Source organism: Aedes aegypti, chromosome 1 (genome assembly GCF_002204515.2).
Source record: "Aedes aegypti strain LVP_AGWG chromosome 1, AaegL5.0 Primary Assembly, whole genome shotgun sequence".
NCBI lineage: Eukaryota > Metazoa > Arthropoda > Insecta > Diptera > Culicidae > Aedes > Aedes aegypti.
In genome coordinates, this window is record NC_035107.1 from 125378502 (window position 1) to 125403999 (window position 25498).

The window sequence follows — 25498 nt, forward strand, 5'->3', positions numbered from 1 at the left end:
ACTGAATAGAAAGCAAAAAGTGAAATAAAAATTTTGCTTCGATTTTATGTACAATTCGATTTTATGGACAATTTTGAAATCAAAATGTCCACTAAATCGAGGTATACCTGTATTTAAGTTTTATTTTTGCCGAAAATAGCATTTTTTCTATAAAACTTAAAAATGTAAAGCATCTTGCCTTAAATACAAGTTGAATAATTTTTTAACATATGCAAACATAATTTTGTTTCAATTTTTTTAAAAAATCTTGCAAAGTCCTTCCCAAAAGTTTAACAAATGAGAAAAATCAGTTCCAGCTTAAGAGACAATATTTAACTGCCAAAGATTTGACAAAACTGGCATTTTTCGTTAAAAAAATAATGTTTTTGTGCAGTTTTTGCTGAATAACTTGGTCAAGACATTTTTTTAGTAAAATGTGATAAATGAAAGGTTTGTAAACAATTATATAAGCTTCAAAAGCATGTAAAAAGATTTGGAATCGGTTGAGTAATCATGAAGTTATGGTCAAACAAAGTTGAAATTTTTAGTAAAATGAGGAAAAATTTGGAATAAATTACTTTTAACTAAAACTTGTTTTGATTTTAGACAAATTTGATGTTCAACAAAGTTTTTACAAATTTAATTTTGAAGGTATTGATGCTAAAAATTTTAAAATCGATTGAAAAATAACAAAGTTATGTGTACTTCACTGAAGGTCATTTTTTATAACCTGAAAATTTAACTTCAAGACGCTTGCGCCACCTCTAAATATTTTTGGCTCAGATTTTGAGGTTTCTTTTTTAATGTGATTTGAATTCAGTAGAGCACACGAATTTTTGGTTTTGAGAACTTTTGAAAAATAAGCCGCACCCTAATGCACAGTGGTTCCCCCATAGGTCATAAACTCTTGCTTTTACGATACGATAAGGGTCACTTAAGTGAGATGATTTAAGTGGAGATATATATATGATAAAAATCTGAACATTTTAAAACACTTTCACTACGCTGTCAGAAATGTTAACGATACCTCACAAGTACGCTATCAACGGCACTGGTTTTTAATAAGGTTTTAATCGATCTCAATGAAGAATAAAATTAAAATTTGCAAATTTTGTTTGGATACTACATTGCTGGTATACCGCCTAAATTTAAAAAAAAACTCGAAATTCTAGAAACATTTACTAAGCCGAAAAGAATGTTTCCCTTCCAAATCCCTTCCTGCGTTCTTCTATAAAACTTACTTATGTAGTTAAATTACAATTTGCACATAAATTTAGCTGCGACCGTTTGCGACCAGATTGGTGGAAACCACTTATGTGTCGTATGTCGCAATTTTAAGTTTAAAATGTATAATCATAATAAGCTGTTCAACAATACACGTAGAAAACCTTTATTGTACAGCTTCTGCAACTTTATTCACTCTTCTGGTACATGTAAGTGAATAATGGTGAAATCACTCAAGTCAACACGTGGAGGGGAAGGGGATGAAAACCTTAGCACCTCCCCTGTTATCAGATGAAATGCTTTGCATGTATATTACAAATACATATCAAATTTCATGAATTAATGACTAATTTACCGACTTTCGTATTTATGACCGCCCTCCTATGTAGCTGGAACCACTGTGTATTCAAATATATTCATTTTTCAAGGATTCTATTGATCATAAAAATAAGAAGAGTGTAAATTCAGAATAACACGTGCTATATTTCATCATATATGAAAGAGGTTGTTTGTTGAACTTATTGCACACTTAGTAAAACGCAAATTACTCTTGTGAATATTGTAATTTCATTGAATTGGCAGTAAAATGCTAATCCTGGAGTAAAAAACATTCAATGATGTGCAAATTTACAGAATTCGAGGCATTTCCAATCGTGTCCGGTATTGGGTGCCATCGTTTAATATTGGTCAATTTGGTACTAATTTGCATCATCAACATGCAATGACAAAATTCATATTTACATTTTCAAATTTATTTTTGTACGCTACAAAAACGATAATATTTGTCATAAATAGGCACTACGACTGTATAAAATATTTTAATTTAGCGGCTTAGGTGTCCGATACTTGGGGATCACCCCCTACATTCGTGCAAAATCAGTATGAAAAGGTTTTACATGGGATCCTTTGAGGTAACAAAAAATGGAACCTCCTATCCTCAGAATTTTACATGATCGGAAATAAAAAAGTTAAAACCTAAAGGGTAAATTAATAATTATTGAACGGCCTAATTTCTCACCAAATGTTCAACAGCACCCTGCTCTTTTATGAGGTGCTTAACATTTAGTGATAAATGAGATCGTTCAACAATTGGCGATTTGCCCTATGATAATAAACATAATATCATGTTCAATTATTAGTTCAATTGAAAATCACATTTATCATTATGTTTTATTAGATATGACATATGTGTCGAATTAAAAGCTTAATAATTAAGAATGAGATTGCATTAAGGACAGGGGTTGAATTTTAAGATAATTGAGTGTATAATAATCATGATCCGCCCCAAATAACCAAATTATACGTATACAGCCATTCCATGAAAAAACGATCTAGTGGGTCACCGAATGCCGTAGAAATTTGCTATGTTGTTCCTAATGCGAAATAAGGATACATGACTTGTTGGATTTTTTTTATTGGGGTGACCATTTCCGAAATAGGGTGACCAGAAAAATCGCGAATTGGCAAAAAGAATACTAGCTTTTGAACCGCTTGACTGATTTTCAATTTTCTTAGACGGAATGAAAGCTAAAAATTTTATCTTTTTAAGAAAAATGTAAAATTTCACAAAAAATGTTTTTTTACATGAAAAAACATAAAAAAAAAACATTTTTCTTGTTTTGAAGGCCTCGGGACAAAAGGGGCTATTGCTGTTCTCATTTTTTCTTGAAAGTTCAGAAAATTTTAATATTTTTGAAAATGAAAAATCAGTCATTTTTTATCAGCACATATTGTAGATCTCAGCGCAATAGATTTTAATATTAAAAAAAAAACTGATGACTTTTGAGCAGCTCAACCGATTACCAATAATTATTTTATGGAATGAGAGATTTAGATCTCAACTTTTCATAAAAAATATAAAACTCTGAAGAAAAAATGTTTTTACATAAAAATATATAAACAATTTTAGTTTTTTAGAAAATTTTTATATTTTTAAACGTAAATTTTTTTTTCAGAGTTTTATATTTTTTCTAAAAAGTTGAAATCTTAAGCTTTCATTCCATAAAAAAAGATTGGAAATCGTTTGAGCTGTTCAAAAGTAATGATTTTTTTTATAATAAATTTAAAGCGCTGAGAGTATGCCAGTATACGGCATACAGTATATGGTGACAAAAACTGACTGATCTTTTATTTTCATAAAAATATGTCTCAAAAATAAATAAAAAAACATACATTGCTCAAAGTTTGACAGTAAACGTACAATTTTCTGAACTTTCAAGAAAAAATTAAAACAGCAATAGCCCCTTTTGTCCCAAGGCCTTCAAAACACGAAAAAACGTTTTTTTTTCATGTAGAAAAGTCAAAATCTTTAGCTTTCATTCCGTCCAAGAAAATTGAAAATCTGTCGCGATTTTTTTGGTCACCATATTTCTGAAATGTGAACACGTGTATCCTTATTTCGGATAAGAAAAAAATAGCAAATTTGCACGGAACTCGGTGATCCAATAGATCGTTTTTTCATGGAATGGCCATATAACGAAATCACCTGGAGACTTTGCATGTGCAAAACTTTACTCATAAGATGTCGCGAAAAAGCCTTCTACGTACAAATGTGGAGGCGATATACGTGAATATTTGATGTGATGAATAATAGCATACAATGCGAGTGTATAAATTTTCTACCGAACTAACCTGCGATCTTATGTGACTTAACTTGTGATAAAATATGTTGATTTGACAGCTGCTACGGATTGGTTCGGCTTACTTTGCATGATTGTACGGGACGAAACAAAATGTACAAATGAACTCATAAAAAGGGGGTTATGCGAGGAAACTCATCAATCTGACGATTTCATCCACCGTGCTTTGAAATCAAATGAGAATGAGTGGTAATACAGAATCAACTTTTTCGTTTACATTTTTTCAACGCAATGCTTCTCTTTATTATATTTATGAGGAGGCTCTCAAAAATCGTTTTATTTTATGCTTCAATTTTTCAGCTTTTCGGGATAGCAATTCCGTGGTCATAATATTCAGAAGGAGGAGAATGCAGGTCTTCTTGGCATTAACGTCCCCACTGGGACAGAGCCTGCTTCTCAGCTTAGTGTTCTTATGACCACTTCCACAGTTATTAACTGAGAGCTTTCTTTGCCAAAGTTGCCATTTTTGCATTGAGTTTTTGCATGTTAAAATTTGTCTTTATTCCTGAATCTAAGGGGCGCAAATTTTACGATATGATATTATTCCTTGAAAACTTATTCCGAAAAAACTTGTAAAATGACCTGGATTGTAGGGAAGCTATTTTGTATATATGAAAAAACATGTCATAAACACAGAATTAAAAGATACAATTATATTCAAATGATACCAGGTAATAAGAGGATGTGGGCGGAAAAATGTCATTATTCCTGATCATAGGGGCACACTTCTCTTTTCATTAAAGCATTCTGTTGTGAAATGTGTCATTAGAAGAGAGTACGCTTTTGAGAAGCAAGTGAAATAAATCGTCAGAACTCCTGACCATTAGGGACGCAATTTTCCTTGCATGATTTTATACAACTAGGAGGTTTGCGGAAAAATAATAATTCCTGGATCTTAAGGGCGCAATTTTTATTGAATGATACAATCTTTTTGAGAAGTTGATTTCAGAATCATAAAGGCTCAATTTTCATTATACAATACTATTCCATAAGGGAAGGTGGGCGGAAAAAAATGTTACAATTCCTGAATATTGAAACTATTTTGAGCTTCATTGACTCCGTCAAAGATCCCTCCAAAAATCTGTTTTTCTGAAAAATCTTCTTTGGAAATTGTTGAGGAAATAGAACTTTAGCTAACAAAAAAAATCAAGGATACCTTTGAGAAATCCTCTAAGAACTATATCAGAGATTCTTTTAGCAATTTCACTAAATTTGTTAGGAAATTTAAAACGTACCAATCTTAGAATAATCTGTACAGCAATCCCTAGACAAATTCCTGGGGAGCATTCCGTCAGACTCTGAATTTATGTAGGAATACTTAAACAGAGGTTGTGTATAATGAATTATTGAAATTCGTTAATGAACTTATAAGTTCGCTTGCCATATCGCCCTGTCGGCCTATTATCAAACATACGTCGCGTAGAGAAAAAAATCTTTTTACATCTTGGTGATCTGAAGAAACAAGAATGATAACTTGACACAGTTCAACCATTAATTTATCAGGTATACAAATTGCCGTCCATTGCGTTCAACGTCATCTAGCATCAACTGAACATGAGTTGCAAAATATAGATTGACTCCACCAAGATCCAATTTGCACATCTTAATAGGCAGCGTGAACTTATCTACATACCCCATGGTAATTGTAACCCCCGCCCTCTAATTGCCTACATCAGTTTCAAAACGATCTGATAAAATCATTCCATACCTAGACACTGTCTGGTTGATCCACCCCTACCATAGGAAAGCATTAGATCAACGCCCGTCTATTCACCGTAGTCGTCGTCGACGTCGTTTAATGCTGCGCTACCGGTAGCAGCATTCCTTCGAACATATATGCTACAATCATGCAATCAAGACCACCGTTTGACGTAATCTTGGCGCACTCACATTGAATGCACATGAGGTGAGACTAATGCACATTTATTACCGTTAGCGGTACCTGTTGTGAGCAACTTTTCGAATTTTGCAATACTGGAGATTGCTGTGCGGCTGAAGAAATTTACAATATAAACTCGATGATTTTTATGAAACTTGGATAAGGACACAGAAAAAATCGTACAAAAAATCCAATAAATGATTTAATTCAGGTAGAATATTAAGGGTTTAGGGTATCTACGAAAAGTTCCAACTACATACACTCGGCCCATTAGTGTTGTTGTAGTAACATGTTTTTAGTTGTCTATCACAATAACTGAAAAAGGAATGCAAAGATTCTCATCTTCACTTTTATATTACACAATCTCATATTTATTTTTATTATACTGAATAGAGTCTGATAATAGAGTCCTAAAGCCCTGCCCCAATTTTAGTACCAAACGCTTAGTTTTAGGCCAGAAACACATGTTTACTCAGTTTTTGAATGCTTTTCGTTGATTTACGGCCAAAATACATTTTGTTTTTGATTTTTGAGATTTGGTCACACCTTTTGGATTGAACTCAAATTTTGGGTGTACTTTATTTTCCGTGTCCCTTCCGAAATGTCAAATAATAACAACCCCAGTGACGTTTTTGTTGACTTAGTGAATTGTAAACATGATCAAAAGTGTCAAGGTTCACATTTGAATCTATTTTTAAAATGAAAATTTAAATGTGATTCAGCCGTTATTTAAAATGGAAAAATTGCTAGAGTGGTTGCTTGCTGATCATGCTCTTTTGTGTTATTAAATAAAAACAAGATTTCATCAGAAATTTTAGAACCCTATTAATAATTTTTGTTAGAGCATAGTTCCTGGACCAATTCAAACCCGTTTATATTCCAATCCTGACATAAAATCCAAATTCAGATGTAAACTGCAATCTTCTACACACCCAATAAACGACTTTCACTTCACTTCCAGCAAGGTGAGCCTCGCATGTTCTGTCCGTAGCTCCCGTCCAATCTGTAGCAATACAGATTCTCATTAAACGAAAAACATTATCCAGTTACCTACTCGTTCATAAACTGAACGCCAAAAACTTTAAACGGCATTCATCATGACAATAAAACAAAGTGAAAGGGAGGTCTTCAGTTGCGTATGATTCGTGCCTCCGCGATTTTGGTCTGAAATGCTTCCAAATGATGCAACAAAACTGCATATGGGCAGAAGCAGAAATAGTCGGAGATAAATCATTTCTCTGTTCAACAATAAGTAGAATTTCATTTTTAGTATGACAATTTTTCACAAGAAAGAGCCTTGTCGAATGAAGGCACCTAATGCCTATAATTTACAAATAAATCGCACGTTACGAAAGCCCACACTCAATTTTCTCCCCAACCACAACTGCCTGATGTCGTCACATATGGGACACTTGCTCAGCAAACTTTACTTCATAGAAAAAAACAATTCATTGGATTGGATTACATACCCCTCCAGCGCAGAGCTGTGCCGTCCCATCAACACTTTCCCTGCAGGGTACAAATTGCAAATCTGCAAGAGAGTGCAACAGGTCATCTGCCAATTGATGGCCTGCGTTTGCGGCGTCCCACAGTGGTTCCATTTGTTCTACGAAGTGGTCATAAATCATCTGACATAAAATCTAATAAAAATTACCATCAGGAATTTACAAATCATTTTTTTTCACAAACGCACTCGTGGTTATTGTTGTTGATATAACTTCAATGATTCTGAGTAATGGTGTTGTCACTTGAAAGTTTCTATGAGACAAAACGCGACTATACAAACATCCTTTTTTGTTTCTCTGTGCTCAAAATGAACTTAATCATATGAAATTTGTATTACAAATTATAAATGTCTCAGATGAAGTTAAGTATCTAGGGATCATGCTAGATAAAAATGTAACTTTCAAAAATCACAATGAGGGCATTTAAGCCTTTTACATTACACAAACTCATATTTATTTTTATTATACTGGAAAAAAGTCTAATAATAGAGTCCTAAAGCCCTGTCCCAATTTTAGTACCAAACGCTTAAGTTTAGGCCTGAAACACATGTTTACTCAATTTTGAATGCTTTTCGTTGGTTTACGGCCAAAATACATTTTATTCTGATTTTTGGGATTTTGTCACAACTTTAGGTTTAAACTCAAATTTTGTGTGTATTTGTTTTCCGTTTCCCGAAATGTCAAATAAGAACAACCCCAGTGTTAAAAAAATTAGCCCCTGTGGCGTTTTTGTCGACTAAGTGAATGTCAAACATGATCAAAAGTGTCAAGTTTCATATAACGATCTATTTTTAGAATACAATTTAAATGTGATTCAGCCGTTATTTGAATAGGAAAAATTGGAGGTTGGAAAGGTTGCAAGAACATGCTCTTGTTACAAATAAAATTTTAAAAATGATTCTGATACTTCCTTCCTGGTATAGTACTAGTAAGTTACATATAATATTTAAAATAGACGTGTAAAGAATTTACGATTCAAATTCTTGACATCATTAATCTATGGAAAGGTAAGACAGCGAAAACTCAGTCAATTTATTTTTCAATTTTTGGCGTATGAGCGGTACCACTGTGCGTCCGTCGGCTGCACCAAGAATGTAGGTTACCGAACCGATCAAGACAAGATTAATGCCGATAATGGTCCAGCAATGAAATTTAAAATTTTGAGCCACGCCGATCTCTTCCAGCAATGAGTGACGGTGCAGTTTACTGCAAGCTGTGGTCTGACCGTGGTTCGTAGTGCAGTGAGAGTCGCAGAAACCATTGATCTTCAAGATCGACTGCAATTTATGCAGTTTGGTGTGGGAGTGAATGCATCTTTTTGTTGCGGGCTTAGACGAAATGAAAATTATGGAATAGTACCTTGTGCTAGTTCAAGAGGTTAGGTTAAGGTGAAAAGGTTATTGACATGGCGTTCTGGTTTTTTCGTGAGCTCGTCGTGAGTGTTGACAAATTATCGACCCTCAATTTGATTCCCATATTATCCGGCGCGCTGTCGATGTGCCCTTATGGACCCTCTTGAGTGGTTTCATTTACAAAACTGTTCACATATCTGTATTTAATGTACAGGAATCGACTGTGATGGAGGTTATGTTTTTGGGTTTTCGGCTTTCAGTCTCTAGGGATCATACACGGATTTCCGTTCTACACCTGACGTTTCGGTCACATTTATTGTGCCTTTTTCGAAGGATAGACAACGATCACTCCGTTCACTCGTTTCATGTATGTCTTAAACATAATTGTACGTCGGACCATAAGTGTTTCGAGTTCCCTTCTTCTACGCTCGTTTTAAATCTACCGGATGAATTTTGGTGTACCTCCTACGATAATTCACTATCGCCATTTTCGCGCCAGATATCACATGAAATTGATCAATCTGTTGTTTTGTTCTTGAAATTTATACTCTTGAAAACTCTAAGGACTGTGACGAATTAAACTTGGAAAATCCAAAGTCCTGCATTTTTATTTCCACCTTTGAATGTAATAGAAGTTTGAGTACATGATTCAAAATTATTGTACCATGAGTGAAAGTTATTTGCATTGGATAATTCCATTTTTGACTAAGCATCGTCAAAACCTCTGCCATAAGATTGTCAACATGATATTTTTACTGGTAAAATTCGATTTGCAACAGCATTAAAACAAAACCTGCCGAGCTTTCACCAGCTTTAAGATGCTTTCCTTTTCCGTAATATATGTTAATTTGCCAAAAATGTGGATTAATAGAGACATTTATGCTTTAAGCAATAACCGTATCTATTAACATATCAAAAAAATTTTTTACCAACAAATCAAGTCTAGATATCTGTCCAAAATAACAAACTTTCGGTGTACATTTGAATAAATGGTGTTTCTGTTACTTGAACCTACCTTAGGAGCGATCCATTTTTTTTTATTGAAACAGGATTCGAGCTACAAACTTCTTATTGCTTAACACTACTTAACTTAAGTACATATACGATTGTTAACAGTTAGCATATGTTCAAATTTGATCCGAATTCCGAAGCAAAAAATGTTCTGTTGTTCCACCTTTCTTCCCTTATCTCCTTTTTGAAAACAAATAGTGATGGTTCTGAAAATGTCAAATTGAATGAAATCACTTTCATGGTCAGCCACAAAGCAGCTTTTTGTTGCTGCGATGATTTACATATCGAAAATGGAAGAAGATCCTCCAAATCAACTACACTTATTTTATAACGCGTTTGAACAATCGAACTGCACCATTCCCAAATGATCTTCGCTTTTGGACATTCTTTTAATCGATGAAAATTACTATCTGCGATTCCACACCTGCGACAATTTCCTTGGCTACTGCGAATGTTATAAGCCGAGAGTTTCTTGCCATTTGTAATGATGTCATTAACAAAACAAAAGACCATTGATCTTATGTCGGTTGAAATAAATCTCATATTTATGTTTTCCCATATTCCTGCCCAATTGATATCAATGTTTTGCTCTACTTTAGGAGTGCAGTTTTTCAAACTTACAAAATAATTATACAAATGCCTTGTACTGTTATAATTAAATCGTTCTTTCAACATTTTCCCTTCCTGAATCCATTCTCTTGCGTTTTTTGTTAGTCTTTGTGTATGTGCTTCTCTCATTTTTAGTAAATATTTTTCTTCTACTGATGTATCACCACCATCTGGGTTATACAGGATGTTCCTCAAAAATAAAGCTTAAATTTTCGCCTCCGGATCAATCAAATTCAAACCTCCTTTCATGTAATCAAGATACATCTGGTTTCTCTCGATTTTAAAGATAAACCCATTCCATAAAAACTTTCCGAAAATAGATTTGAGCTGCGCTATGTGTTTGTTTAAGGGAGGGAAAATTTGTGCTAAGTACCAAACCTTTGATAGAATAAATATGTTTAAAATCCAACATTTCTGATACAAATTCAAATTTCTTATGTAATGTCTACTCAATGAGTGTTTTATATTATTTATCACTCTATTATAATTAGTGTTTACCGTCAAATACCAACTTCTACAAAACGTTATTCCTAAAATTTTCAGGCTATCTACTTCTCGAATCTTTTGTGGTCCCATTCTTACTTGATTAAATCTCATGTATTCAGATTTACTCAGACTTATTCTTATTTTAGCAAGTATTGCATATTCATCGAATATACTCCAAAATTGATCAAACTAATCGTCATTTCTAATAATTATGTTAAAGTCGTCAGCGAAAACAATTACTTTTAAAAATTTATCGTAAACTAGAAATCCTGTTATACTTTCTGAAACTCTTCTTATCAATGGTTCAATGTATAAAACAAAAAGAATCAAACTTAGGGGACATCGTTGTCTGACAGAGCTGTTTATCTTGATCTCATCTGTAAGAAATCCATTGATCTGGACTCTGGAAACCGCAATACTGTACACATTTCTAATACATTGAACAATTGTTTGGAGGAAGCCGAACTTCTCCAAAACCTTCCACAAATATTCATGATCAACTCTATCAAAAGCCTTGTTCAAGTAAATACTGACAAGACAACCCTTGAATCGTTTGTTCTCACAAGATTTAGTCAGCATTCGACGAAGATCTTTCAAATTATTCATACAAGATTTGTTTTTCACGCAAGCAGACTGTCCCTCAGAGAGTAGTTTATCTAAAACAGGTGAGATTCTTTCCGCAATGATTTTCATAAACAGCTTGTAGTCACAGTTCATTAGAGAAATTGGTCTGTAATCATCTAATGACCTACTGTTACTCCCTTTCTTTGGAACAAGTGTGATAATCCCATCTGAAAAGCCTTTTGGGGACAAAAGGTGCCAGATAAATAAAGATTGAAAATTTGCAGTAGGTCCTGCTTAATAACATCAAAAATTTTCAAATAAAATTCATAGGTCAATCCATCTGGGCCTGGCGATTTCTTTTTTGAGCAAAGTTTGAGTACCCTTTCCAATTCAATAATTGTGATTGGCCGCGCTAAATGTTCTCTGTCGTCATCATTCAGTGAGTTGTTAATACTGTTGAGGGGATCATTGATGTTGTTTGGAAATCCTGCACTTTCATCCATTTTGAACCGCTCTGTGTAATATTCGAAAACCTCTTTCTTGAGTTCCCTGATATCCACAATCATGGAACCATCTTTAGATAATTTAAATCCGCTACTGTGCTCTGAACGCTTGATCTGAGCTGCAATTTGATATATATTGATCATCTCTCCCTGTACCAATGTAAATTCATTCATGGTGTTTCCCAAATGCTTCAATCTGTTGGTTTCTATTTCAAGCAACCTAGATTTGATCATTCTAACATTAAGAAGAGTGTCCTCACCTTTATTCTGCTTGTTCATCCATTCATTCAACTTACTTTGAAAGTAGCTTTTTTCTGTAAAAATCCTGCTATTTAGCTCCCAGCTCTTAGTTCTATAAAACGGTTTACACTTAGTTTTAAATATACTATTCCACCATTCGCATTTATTATGTACATACTGATTTCTATGCTTCCAAATCTCGTAGTTATTTTCAAAATCTCGGGCTACATAATCATCCATGAGAATTGTGCTATTTACCTTCCAGTATCCTCTGCCTTTGGAAACTATCGTATTTTGACAAATTCCTATTTTCATGGCAATTCCGCAGTGGTCTGAAAAGGGTAACGGAATTGTCTTGAAACCTTTCACACGGTCCATGATACTGACCGATGCATAAAATCTATCAAGCCTGGAAGCTGACGATCCACGATGAAAAGTAAATTCTTTCTTTTTAAGAACCAGCGCTACATCTTTCCATTTGAACGAATCTATGAGGTTTGTAATCTCGGGTTATAGTTTTTGTTTTCCCCAACGCAATCAGTCCCATCTACAATACAATTGAAGTCACCACCTACAACATTAGCAGTTATGCCCGATTTGCCGTGGTGGGGAGCAAGATCATTTAAGAATAAGTTTTCCCGTTCTTTTCTACGGTTCGATCCAGAAAAGGCGTAGATGTTTACGAAATTTATCCCGTTCACTATTACAGAAGATATTCTTCCATCCAAGCTTAGAAACGGCTGTCCCACTTCAAATGTATTTCTAATCAGAACGGCAGTCCCAGAACTATTTTCACTCACATTCACATACGAAATATAAGATGGAACAAAAGAAAAATTCGTAAAGCAAACTTCTTGTAACAATATCACATCAAGGTTATTGTTGAAAATAAAGTCCCGTAACAAGTACCTGTTAACAATCGTTGTAGTACTGTTGAGGTTAATGCTTCCTACATTCATCACATAATTCATTTTACAGATATATTATTCTAAACTGCTCTCTTTTCAATGTTCTACCACTCTCGCTACCATCTCTTCCATAGTTTTGTTTTTACCTTCCATTGCTCGCCCGCTGCTGTGTTGGGAACGCTTGGTAAACCAATACAAACCAGTCCTCAAATTTTCATTTGACTAGACGTTCCAGAGGCATTCGACCAAATGTCATTCGACAAAATGTCCTAAAACCGTATTCAGAAACGTTTGAATAAAGACGTTGGTGTCATAAATTACTTCATTGCAAAGAATCATAAACTATATTTATAAATGCATGGAAGTAAATTGTTAAAAAAAAAGATTAAATGATAAGCTTATTATAGACGCACGCATGTGCTGTGTATCAATGAAAACAAAAAATGCTCGTCTTTTGTCTACCTTAACCATAAAACTTAAAGTTCGTTGAGTACCACATTAGCCTTTATCGGTGAGTATCAAAATTTTACGATAGCATCTGGGGCTGGAAATCAAATTGAAGATTAAAACATTGCATTTTTGTCACCTTGGTGGGGGTGTTACATACAGTTTAAAACATTTTGCACAATTCTTGTTATGGATGGATCAGTGTCAAACCTTATCGTTTTTTATGGATAAATGCGTACCAACGAGAAAGGGCTTGCTTCAATCCACAATGGTCGGAAAAAAATGAAGTTTGGCCAAAACTAGTTTTATTGCCGTAATCGATGAAATATGTAAACCTAATATGTTATTTGGCGTTTTTAATGTTTCAGAAGGGGTTATTCACATATTACGTAACTTTTTTGAAAACAGTTTTTTTCATTAAATATGTTATCAAACTAAGCTGAAAGCACATTTTTTGTTTGTATTTGACCGAGTTTGATCAAAATGTGTATGAACAGTGATGAAATATATTTTAAATAAACTTTGTATGAAAATATTTTCAAAATATATGAAAATATTGAATTATTTAAATAGCTCTAACTTGCAAATCAGCAAATTTCTGCAAAAAAAATAAACGTTTTTTGTAAGGTCTAAGGATGCATTTTGATGTGCAATATTCGAAATGGCGGCGACATGACGCGACAAGAGTTGTTTTTCATGTTAAAAATCATCAAAATTACTAAAGTGTAATATTCAACAGTTTTAAAACTTCAACCAAATATTTTTATCCATCCTTATGCTCGATAAAAGTGTTGAACTATAAGCCTTCAGATAGTGCGTAACATTGGGGAAATATTGCATTCCTAAGTTATCAAATTTGTACTTTATTTTATTGCAACATTTTTCAATTTTTTGACTTCAGCCAGTTTGCCGTCATAAAAGTCATAGAAGATTAAATTCTGGGTCAATTTCAATCAAGGATCATAATAATATAATACATGAGGTATATTTTAAAATCATAAAAAACATAAAAATCTCAAAAAATGGTTTTGGTAGTTTTGGCCGCCCCTTTATATGGGGCCCGGCCATTGTGCAATCGTCACTCAAAGCCGTTTGGACAAGGAATAGAAGCATCGCTTCTGTATACAAAAAATAGAACTTTTAATGGAATAACCATGTTCACGAACTACAGCCAATACCATCACCTCGTCAAGTCCAAGATGTTGTCGCAGCACACCCTTCACTACTGATTATTTTCGAATGGGACGTTCTTTGATCCAGTTTCCGCCCCAACGGACGACGAAAAGTTGTCTGATCGGTCATTATTCAGCTTGTTTGCTGTGCATACTTTTAACATTAACAAAATCAATAATGGTTACCTTGACATACATTCGGTCTGTCCTTCCGTACTCACATGTTTACTGATGTGTGCATTTATCTACCGAATACCACATTGGATTGGTTACATTTAATCTGAACACTTTTTAATGTGTATTCCGCTAATCTGCACATCGTGCAGATTACACATGGTTCAAGAGTCATTTAGCTCATGGAACAGAGTAAAAACAAAACGACCAATCAGGTAATCAAAAAGAGGTGTATCTGCGGTTCGTAGAGTGTAAGTAGTTCAAAATCAATATGAACTCCAATAGTTTGCATGAGATATCGTTGAAATTAGCAGGGGTGTACGGTATCAATGTGTGAACCCTAGTACAAAGAAAGCTTTTGGTCAGGAAAGTGATACATTTGAGCAATAACATAACAGGTTTTCAAATAAAAGTGTATCAATCATCTTCAGATGATTGTTGTTTAATTAGTTTAGAAAATCTTAACATAGTGAAAAATAATATCTTCGAAAGGTACAACCACTAGAAACAGTTAACGTTTTCGGGCAAATCACACACATTTATGGCCGGATTGAACTTGGTTCCCGTTGGGCAGTGGTACTCGTGAGCAACGTCTTCTACACAAATAAAATATCTGGCACAGTCGGTTGGGTGCGGAATGAACGTCGGAAACGACGGGTTGAAATCCTCTGGACACTGAACTATTTGCCGAGATGCACGATCCGCCATTGGATGAATGCACTGGTTGGTTTTAATATCAAACAGTAGTTCGTTTGAGCATTTCCTGAAAACGGTGACTCCACTGCTGCAGGCGATGTAGAGGGTGGATGATCCAGGAAGAGGCACTTTCATTGGTTTTTGATTAACGCACGGTAAACTGCTGGATACTTGCGATAGACAAAGTGCAAGCAAAACTATCGTTATGTGGAACTCTAAAAATTAAAACACATTAGGAACTGTGAACACTTTATACTTGTCTAAAACACTTACTCATGATTTTCGATATTGAGCACTTTTAATGATTTCGGTATGGTTGCGAGAAATGGAGTGAAGCTTCAGACATTCATGTTCGATATATTTATGAGAAGCGTATGATCTTATTCGCACAAACACTGATTTGGCCCTGATTAGCCAGATAACGATAAGAGATAAAAATCGAACTAGTTGAACCGGGTGGTGACGTCAGCAGATTGTTCCATTTGAGGAATTCGATTAAAATGTGCTTGCCCTTTGCGTGTTGTGTATAAGATATCAGTACTTTCAAAGCGGTGCCAAATCTTGAATATCTTAATATTAATGTAAATAGTTAATTTTACATTTTAGGAATTGGGATTTTTTTGGAAGGAATCGCAAAAAAAAACATTTATCATTACTCATCTGTTTGGGTTATTCCATGGGAGAATTTGAAGGCTTGCATATTTTACATCTTATCTTTTATCGACGAAAGTCTGTACATTGTTTTAATTTGGTATCACACATACGCTCTCGGTCTGACAGCAAAAATCAAGGAGACGATATCATCCTCTTTGGACAGCTGTCATAGTACGTGTTTAACGTCATATCACGTTTGTAAACTACGCCCACCATTATCAGCTTCAAACACGTGCATTAATCTACTTTGTGAATCACATACTATTCTTCTTCTTCTTGACATCATGTCCTCAGTGGGACAGGGCCTGCCTCTCAGCTTAGTGTTCAATGAGCACTTCCACAGTTATCAACTGCGAGCTTTCTTTGCCAAAGTTGCCATTTTTTCGCGTTCATATATCGTGTGGCAGGTACGATGATACTCTATGCCCAGGGAAGTCAAGCAAATTTTCATTGCGAAAAGATCCTGGATCAACCGGGAATCAAACCCAGACTCCTTCCGCATGGCTTTGCTTTGTAGCCGCGGACTCTATCCACTCGGCTAAAGAAGGCCCCAATATTATTAAACATGTTGATTTGTAAAATATTCCCTACTTCTGCTTAAAATTGCACATTCATCTTCTACAAAATTTAATCCCTCCGGGATAAGCTTAACTCATTCGCCTAAAAATGTGCTGGAATAAATGTTATTCTATTGAAATACGCCGAAGAAATTTCAATTTTGGACTACTGAGCAGATGATTAGCTGTGCGTAAATTCTTATCACACTTCTTTCTTTTTAATAACATAATCATAAAAGTGTAGCCAATACGATTTGATAACCGCTGGCGACTATCGAGCCCAGTTGAAGCTTATCAGAAATCAGATGTTTATTTTAACATTTAATCTTACATCAACTTGATCTTTGAAACATAAATTCTTAGACTGACCATGATGGAGATTACGTTGTCAACTTTTTTTCTACTGACAGATAAGGTTGACTATTCTAAATTTGACCTACAAAGTGGCAAGTGAGTTCATGGAAAGTTATCGATCCGGCTCAGTAGACGGTCACCTAAAGTTGAATATCAAAACCGTGAATATCACGTTCCTAAGCAGTATTTGTTTTCCGATTTTAAAGCGGCATACACAGGCATTGCAGAATTCGTTCCCATTTGATAGCGAAGCACGATAAGAGCATGCGTAGAAAATCATCCCATCCCATCAAGCTGAAGTACAGTCACCCCACAGTTATGGATAGCACACAGATATGGATCAGAGTTGGATTAAAACGGGAATATCTCGTCGAATAGAGTTGCAATTACATTTTACCTACGTGAACCATAAATCTGTACAGCATCGCAATCAATTAAATATGCGTAAGCATACTTCTTCCATCTGTAGGAAATAAAATGTCAAGCGTATTCCCAGAAGCGTTGATTCATAACTGTGGTCATTGAAAACCATACCACAGTTATGAATCAAAGATAAGACGATTCCGAAACAAACGCCTAAACGTATGCTTTCCCTAGCACACCATTGGATGAACTCGCAGATAAATTGCTGTTATAGTGTGTTGATCCATAATATGTATGAGTCGATTTGATCCATAATACGGATCCTCCTCTCCCTCTGATCCACATCTGTGGGGTGGACATCTTTTGAAATTTCTATCGAAATCGACATTTTTTCGTAAATAACCGCGAATTTTGAGGTATATTCTCAATTTCATATCAGCTCGGTAACGGTAGAACTAGAGCACGGTTGACTTACCGAACTGTTAACCTTGGTATTGCCATCGTTGGACGAGAACTCGTAGGCGGCGTTACGCACAGGTCGTTGCTAATCTGAGGACTTGTTGGTGGCTATACGAACCACTCCAGAACTCGATCAAAATCTCAACTCTGACGGTTTGTCCCAACCATCAACTGCTGCTGGAGACTGTCCGCACGCTTTTGTAGCTCACTTAGCTGCTCTATCAGGGCCGACGGCGAGAAGGAAAAGTTGGTTGCAGTCGGAAGCGCTTGGTGATCCGTAGAAAACGTTGCGAATCCACCTGCTGCCCCACGGAAATCAGTTGCACTATTAATTGCAGCAGCTTTCTCCTTGGTATTGGCCTGCAGATGTGCTTATCGACTACGTGTTGGAGCGTTGTCTGTTGGTGGTGCGTTCGGTTTCACTCGGTCCACTGGATTGATAGACAACGACTGCATGGCATGCGCAGTCGATTCATCCATGACATTAGCAGTCGTCTTCCGGTAAAAGTTTTTATAATAAGTACAATATTAAACGATGGGCCTTCATTTACAATGAGGCTTTTCTATCGGACCCAAATTTTTACGCCAAAAAGCTGATTTTCGATATTTTTGGTACCGTAAAACGGGGTAACTTTGATAATGCGGGTAACTTTGATAGTGCGTAACCCACCACATACTAAACGAAATATCATAATTTCTGTTAATCAGTTAAGCCAAACAAATGCAAAACTAAAGAATATTAGTATGACACTTCATGTAAGAGCGGTTTTCATTTGAATCAAGAGCATATTAGGCTTTTTATACGAATTTAAAAAAAATTACACAATTTTAGCATTTTCGAAACGCTTACAAACAATCTGTTCTACGATCACTATTTGATGTAGTTTTGAATAGATGGCCACTTATCTTCGACAGCCTAGTTATCATAGAACTTGAAATCGGTCTCAAATCTCTTAGCGAAAAGCATTTTCACAAACTGGGACCATTTTTGTAATCTAAGTCACAAATTTCCATATAACGTTAAACGCCTAGAGGTATGCAATGCCCTACAAATGTTCGTTATTCATTCAATTTTGTTCGAATCATACTCCATTATCAAAGTTACCCCAAAACAGAAAACCAACTTTCGATTATATGAAAAATTATATATCCATTCATAATAAATCTTTTGCCAATCTATCGACTGTAATCGATAGCTAGGATGCCAGTACTTGTTTTAAAAATATAAATTGCACATCATTGAAGCAGCATGCATAAATATTCAAGTTTTCTTCGAAAAAACTATCAAAGTTACCCCGTTTTACGGTATTTCCATTGGTTGTTCATACTTCCCAAAGATCTTATATGCGCAACATAATTTTTTTGGGGATATTTAAGATATGTAATCATATTTACGTGTTAAAGAAGCCTCAATCCCTTGAAAATGAAGTGGGGGGTATTGCCCGGTTGGGGCGTATTATACCAATTTACCCTACTTCAAAGTTTGATCTGGGGTTTGGTTTTATGGAATACGATGACGTACTGATGCTACCCCTTCCAACGAGTGTTAAGATTGTTGTTTACGGCGATGACATCACCCTATAGTGGTCTATGGTGAATGGTATATCTTTGTGGTGATAAATCTTTTTCAACCGCAGGTTCTTCTAGAGTCCATAGTGAGGATTACGTTCAAAGATGAATAGCCCTTATATGTGTTCCGAGATAAACGAACTCTTTGGGGTCGTCCATTAACCACGTGGGCATGTTTTTTTTCGGCATTTTGCCCCCGCCCCCCTTGTCGTCATTTGCCCATACACAAATTTTAAAAGTTGTATGGACCGTGTTTTTGGCCAGACCCTTTCCCCTTTCTCTCCCTAAATGACCATGTGCTTTCTTGACGACCCCTTTATCTAGGAGAGCCTTACCCCGTTCAATCAAACTGACTAGACCTTGTACATTTAAATTGCCTACTTTAAGACTATTCTAGCATAAGGAAATATAGTGTTGTAAGGTTTTGACGTTTACACGACGAACACGTGTCAAAATTTGACATGTACATTTACATGTACAGGTACAGGTATATAGCTCTATAAAGTGAATTTAGCAGCTAGTAACGTGAATTTAGCATTTTCATTGGATTTTGAAATTAGTAAACACATGCTCAAATGTAGACGGATTAAAATTGGAAATAAAAAAGTAAACAACAACAAGGTCTTATAACTTAGAAATGAAAACAAATATGATTTTTTTTACCAAATTAGGTTTGCAATCCGGCACAGTCCTTACACAAAAAAAAAACTATGGGATGATTTTGTAATATATATCTGTTTTAAGTTAATTAAAATTGATGTTGTTTACTTTTTTATTTCCATTTTAAAACCGTCTGGAACTTTAAGACATGTGTATAAAAAATGTTAAAATCCAACAAAAGTAGTAAATTCACTTTATTTTTAGTTCACCACCGCAAATTCATACCATTCGGATAATTGCACACCGAACTACCGACCTTCATAACAATTGACGTCTTATTTAAAATTGAATAAAAAAAAATACTTATCTCATTTAACTATTCTTCAGAATTTATTTTAATAAATTTCATTTATTCAAATATCAGTTATGCTCAATTGCGATCAAGTATTCAGAATAATTTAAAGAATTCCTCAAAACACTCAAGTATTTCGAAGTTACTGCAAATATACTCAGTGCATTTATATATTTCTCAGAATTTCTCCAAGAAAACTTTATACAATTTTAATATCATTTACAGTTTCCCATCATATTTATATTTTTTTCAGAAATATCTTGGAATCCTCATCTCATTAAAATATTTGTCAGAAATTCTCGATTGCCATCATGCCATCGATAATTGGAAACTATTTGAATTTAATTTATGAAATTTCGAGTATTCCGGAGTCATTCAAAAAATACACATCATGGTCATACATTTAGCGAAATTCCTGTAAAAAGCATTTATATTACTCAAATGTCATTCATGAGATACTCATCTTATTCAAATATTATTAGAAAATTTTCTGACACTCATATCATTTGAAATTATATTGAGAAAATATCTATCCCATTCTCGTCAGAATTTCTTTTGAAACACTTCTTTATATGCAAATATTACTTTCGAGATGTTTATCTCCCATTATTCAGAAATTTTCTTATATCCTTATTGAAAAGTTGTCAGAATCTTTGAAATTCACAGGTATTCGAAATTATGCGGAAGTTTCCAGAGAGCATTTGAGAGTTATTTAGAAAACACTCGTATCATTCATGCATGATACCGTATTCATTTTAAAAATTCTGTCTAAGTCGAATGTTGTTTAGGAGATGCTTATCGCATTCTTATATTTCTCAGAATTTCGTAAAAATCCTTTCTCGTCTTATATAACATTGAATTAAGACAATAGTTATGCATACAAATATATGTTCTAATGTCTCAATTGCTAAAAATTGTACGAAATTTGAAAAAAAAACATGAAATTATCAAGTATTTCGGAGTCGTTGAAACATATTGCATCTCATTCATACATTCTTTAGAATTTCGTTTAGAAACAATTATATCACTCAAATTTCATTAGCAAAATACACATTTCATTGAAATATTATTTGGAATCCTCAACTCATTCAAAATTTGTCATTAATTCGCAATTGCCATCGAGAATTTAGATTTTTCAAAAAGTTCCATAACATTTTAAGCATTGCATAGTCTTAAAAAAATAATCGCATCCACACATTTGTCATATTCTCTTTTAGAAACCCTTCAAATAACATTCACGAGATACTTATCTCAATAATAATTTTCTCAAATTTTCTTTCATCCTCATCTCATTCAAATATTTTTCAGAAGTTCTCAATTGGCGTCAGGCATATTTGGAAATATTGACAGTAATTAATAATTTACTTAAATATTGCGGAATCATTACTAATCTCAGTTATACGTTCAGCGGAATTACTTTAAAAAAAGTATTTATGTTATTTAAATGTCATTCACTCATCTTATTAATATATTATTAAAATGTTGTGTAGTGTCCCCGTATTATTTGAAATTAAATTAAGGTAAAAGTTGTCATATTCATGCATTCTGCAGAATTTGTTTTATATCACTTATTTTATGCAAATATCACTCACACTTATCTCCAATTTTTTTCAGATATTTTCTAGAATCCTAATCTTATTCAAAACATGAATTTCTCAATTGCCATCAAGTATTTAGAATAATTCAATGAATTGCACTAAACACTCAAGTATTCCGAAGTCAATGAAAAAACACTAATAATTCATACAATTTTCAGAATTTCTATGAGAAATCATTATATAATTTTTTGTTTTCTTTATTAACGAGATTTTTAGCCCTGGGCTAGTTCATCTCGGGACCAACGGCTTTACTTCTACCTCATTTTGACTTTCATTATCTATCTTTATTAAAGAGACTTTCAGTCGTTGGTAGGCTCGCCTCTGTCTCATTTTTATATATTAGAAATATTTTGGAATCCTTATCTCATTCAAATAGTTGTCAGAAATTTTCAATTGCTATCGATAATTCCGATTTTTCAAAGAATTCCATAATGATTCTTATATTAAAGTAATTTAAAAATACTTAAATCATTCATACATTCATTAGTATTTCAACCAGATATACCAATCGTATATGAATATCATTCACGAGATGCTCAACTCATTTATTTTTTTTTCTTTCTAAAATTTTCTTGAATCCTCATCTTATTAAATATTTGTCAGAAGCCCTCAATTAGCATCGAGTATTCGGAAATATTCAAAGCATTTAATAAATTACTCAAATATTCCGGAGTCATTTTAAAGATTCTCATCCCAGTCATATATTTTAGCGAAAATTCTTTAAAAACCACTTATATTGTTCAAATGTCATTAACGAGATTTTTGTCATATACATATATTAAAAAGAGACTTTCTAGTATCCTCGGTTCAATTTAGTTTAAACTAAAAAAATATTTATCTAATTCATACATTCTTCAGAATTTCTTTAAAAACACTTCCCGTATGCAAATATTACTTAAGAAATGCTTATTTCCTATTTTTCAGAAATTATCTAATAGCTTAGTCTTATTCAGAAAATATTCAAAAATATGCGAAAGATTCCAGAGAGCATTGAAATATTCAAGAGTTATTTAGAATATTTTCTTTCGTATTTAATTCAGAAATTCTATCTCAATCAAATGCAATTTACGAAATACTCATCTTATTCTTACATTTCTCAATAATATTCAAATGTCAGAAATTTTCAATTGCCATCTGGAATTTTAATTTTTTTTAAAGAATTCCAGAACATTTTAAATATTTAATTTAAAATTTCATTCAGAAACCCTTATCGTATATAAGTATCATTCACGATCTCATGTATATATTTTGTATTCTAAAATTTTCTAGAATCCTCATCTCATTAAAATATTTGCCAGAAGTTCTCAATTGGCATCAAAAATTTAGAAATATTCAAAGTTTTCATAAATTACTGAAATATTCTGGAGTCATTTAAAAGATTCTCGTCTCAGTCGTATTTAGCGGAGATTCTAAAAAAAGTACTTATATGCTACTTGTTTTTAATTATGAATCGTGGTTTACGGCTAACCAGCCGAGTGGAAGTTTAATAACTACCGAAAAGCCAAACATTACATATAATTTGCAATTGGATTAGATGGACAAATTGATGTAAAGATTTACGAAAAAGTTACACGTCTTCTTATTTTGTTTGAATATCTTTCACGAGATATTAATTGTATTCATATAATATCAATACATTTTCTAGAATTATTTTTAAATTAAATGAAACAAAAAATACTTATCTTATGAATGCATTCTTCAAAACTTCTTATCAAACACTTTTTTTATGCATAAAATAGAAGTTTTATAATATCCTTATATCATTCAAACATATGTCAGAATTTCTCAATTGGCATCAAGTATTCGGAACACTTGAAAGAATTTCATAAAACACCCAAGTTTTCCAGAGTCATTGATAAAATTCTCATCTCATTCATGTATTTTTCAGAATTTCTTTACTAAACCATTATGTAATTCAAATAACAAGACACGCATTTCATTTATATGTTATTCAGATATATTTTGGAATCCTCATCTTATTCAAATGCTTGTTAGAAAATCTCAATTGCTATCAAGATCGAATTTTTCAACAAATTCCATTACATTTCAATTAAATATTACAGTCAATTAAAAATACTCATCTCATTCATACATTCATCAGAACTTCATCAAGAAACCCTTATCGTATATAAATAACATTCACGAGAAATTTCACTCATATATTTTTTTCTGAAATTATCTTGAATCCTCATCTTATTAAAATATTTAACAGAAGTACTAAATAGGCATGGAGTATTCGGAAATATTCAAAGTTTTCATAAATTACTAAAATATTGCGGAGTCAATTTAAAGATTCTCATTTCAGTCACACATTCAGCGGAAGTTATTTAACACTTATATTGTTTGAATATCATTCACAAGATGTTCATGTTATTCATATATTATATGGATATTTTCTAGTATCCTCGTCTTATTTAGAATTGATTTATAAAAATACTCTACTTATCTCATTCATGCTTTCTTCAAAAATTTCTTTTAAAACACTCATTTTATGCAAATATCGCTGACGAGATACTCCAATTTTTTTCAGAAATTGTCTAATATTCTATTCAAATATATGCCAGAAATTCTCAATCACCATCAAGTATTCAGAGTAATTTGAAGAATTCCACAAAACACTCAAGAATTTAGAAGTTACTGAAAAAATACTCAGCGCATTTACACATTTCTCAGAATTTCTTCAAGAAACCTTTCTATAATTTTAATATCATTTACAGATTCCCATCACATTTATATATTTTTCAGAAATATTTTGGAATCCTCTTCTCATTAAAATATTTGTCAGAAATTCTCGATTGGCATGATGGCATCGATAATTCGTGACTGTTCAAAGTATTTCATAAATTATTCGAGTATTCCGGAGTAATTAAAAAATTACTCATCTTAGTCATACATTTAGCGGAATTCCTGTAAAAAGCATATAACTCAATTGTCATTCATGAGATACTCATCTTATTCATATATTATTAAGAAATTTTCTGACACTCATATCATTTGAAATTATATTGAGAAAATATCTATCCCATTCTCGTCAGAATTTCCTTTGAAACACTTCTTTATATGCAAATATTACTTTCGAGATGTTTATCTCCTATTATTCAGAAATTTTCTTATATTCTTATCTTATTGAAAAAATTGTCAGAATCTTTGAAATTCGCAGATATTCGAAAATATGCGGAAGATTCCAGAGATCATTCAAATAGTCGAGAGTTATTTAGAGAACACTCGTATCATTCATGCAAGATACCGTATTTATTTTAGAAATTCAGTCTTATTCGAATGTTGTTTACGAGATACTTATCGCGTTCTTATATTTCTCAGAATTTTCGTAAAAATCCTCATCTCATTAAAATATTTGTCAGAAATTTTATATTGCCATCGATAATTCGGATTTTTTCCAAAGAACTCCATGATATTTCAAATATTGAAGTGAAATAAAAATACTCATCTTATTCATACATTTATCAAAATTTCATTCAGAAACCATATATGAATATTATTCACGAGAAACTCATTTCATTTAAATATTTTGTCATACTTAATTTTTTTCAAAATCCTCATCGCATTAAAATATTTGCCAGAAGTTCTCAAATAACATCGAATA

At 33.3% G+C, this 25498-nt stretch overlaps 2 protein-coding genes across 4 annotated transcripts in view; one reads left to right on the forward strand and one right to left on the reverse strand.

Moving 5' to 3' along the window:
- The window catches only part of LOC110676980, a 75968-nt gene that overhangs the window by 44893 nt on the left and 5577 nt on the right, over positions 1-25498 (forward strand). Inside the window, exon 1 of one of the 3 annotated variants that reach the window (XM_021847191.1) lies at positions 14823-14907. The exons of 1 other annotated variant lie outside the window; for it this stretch is intronic. The gene's annotated coding sequence lies outside the window, so the exon portion shown is untranslated. One more of the 3 variants, XM_021847186.1, reaches the window with a different exon arrangement.
- LOC5567569 (peritrophin-1) lies at positions 15092-15773 on the reverse strand. The gene is made up of 2 exons (XM_001657511.2): positions 15662-15773; positions 15092-15603 (listed from the first exon to the last, which is right to left on the reverse strand). Exons 1-2 carry the CDS (start codon positions 15663-15665, stop codon positions 15194-15196), a joined length of 414 nt encoding a protein of 137 aa, XP_001657561.2. The 5' UTR covers positions 15666-15773; the 3' UTR covers positions 15092-15193.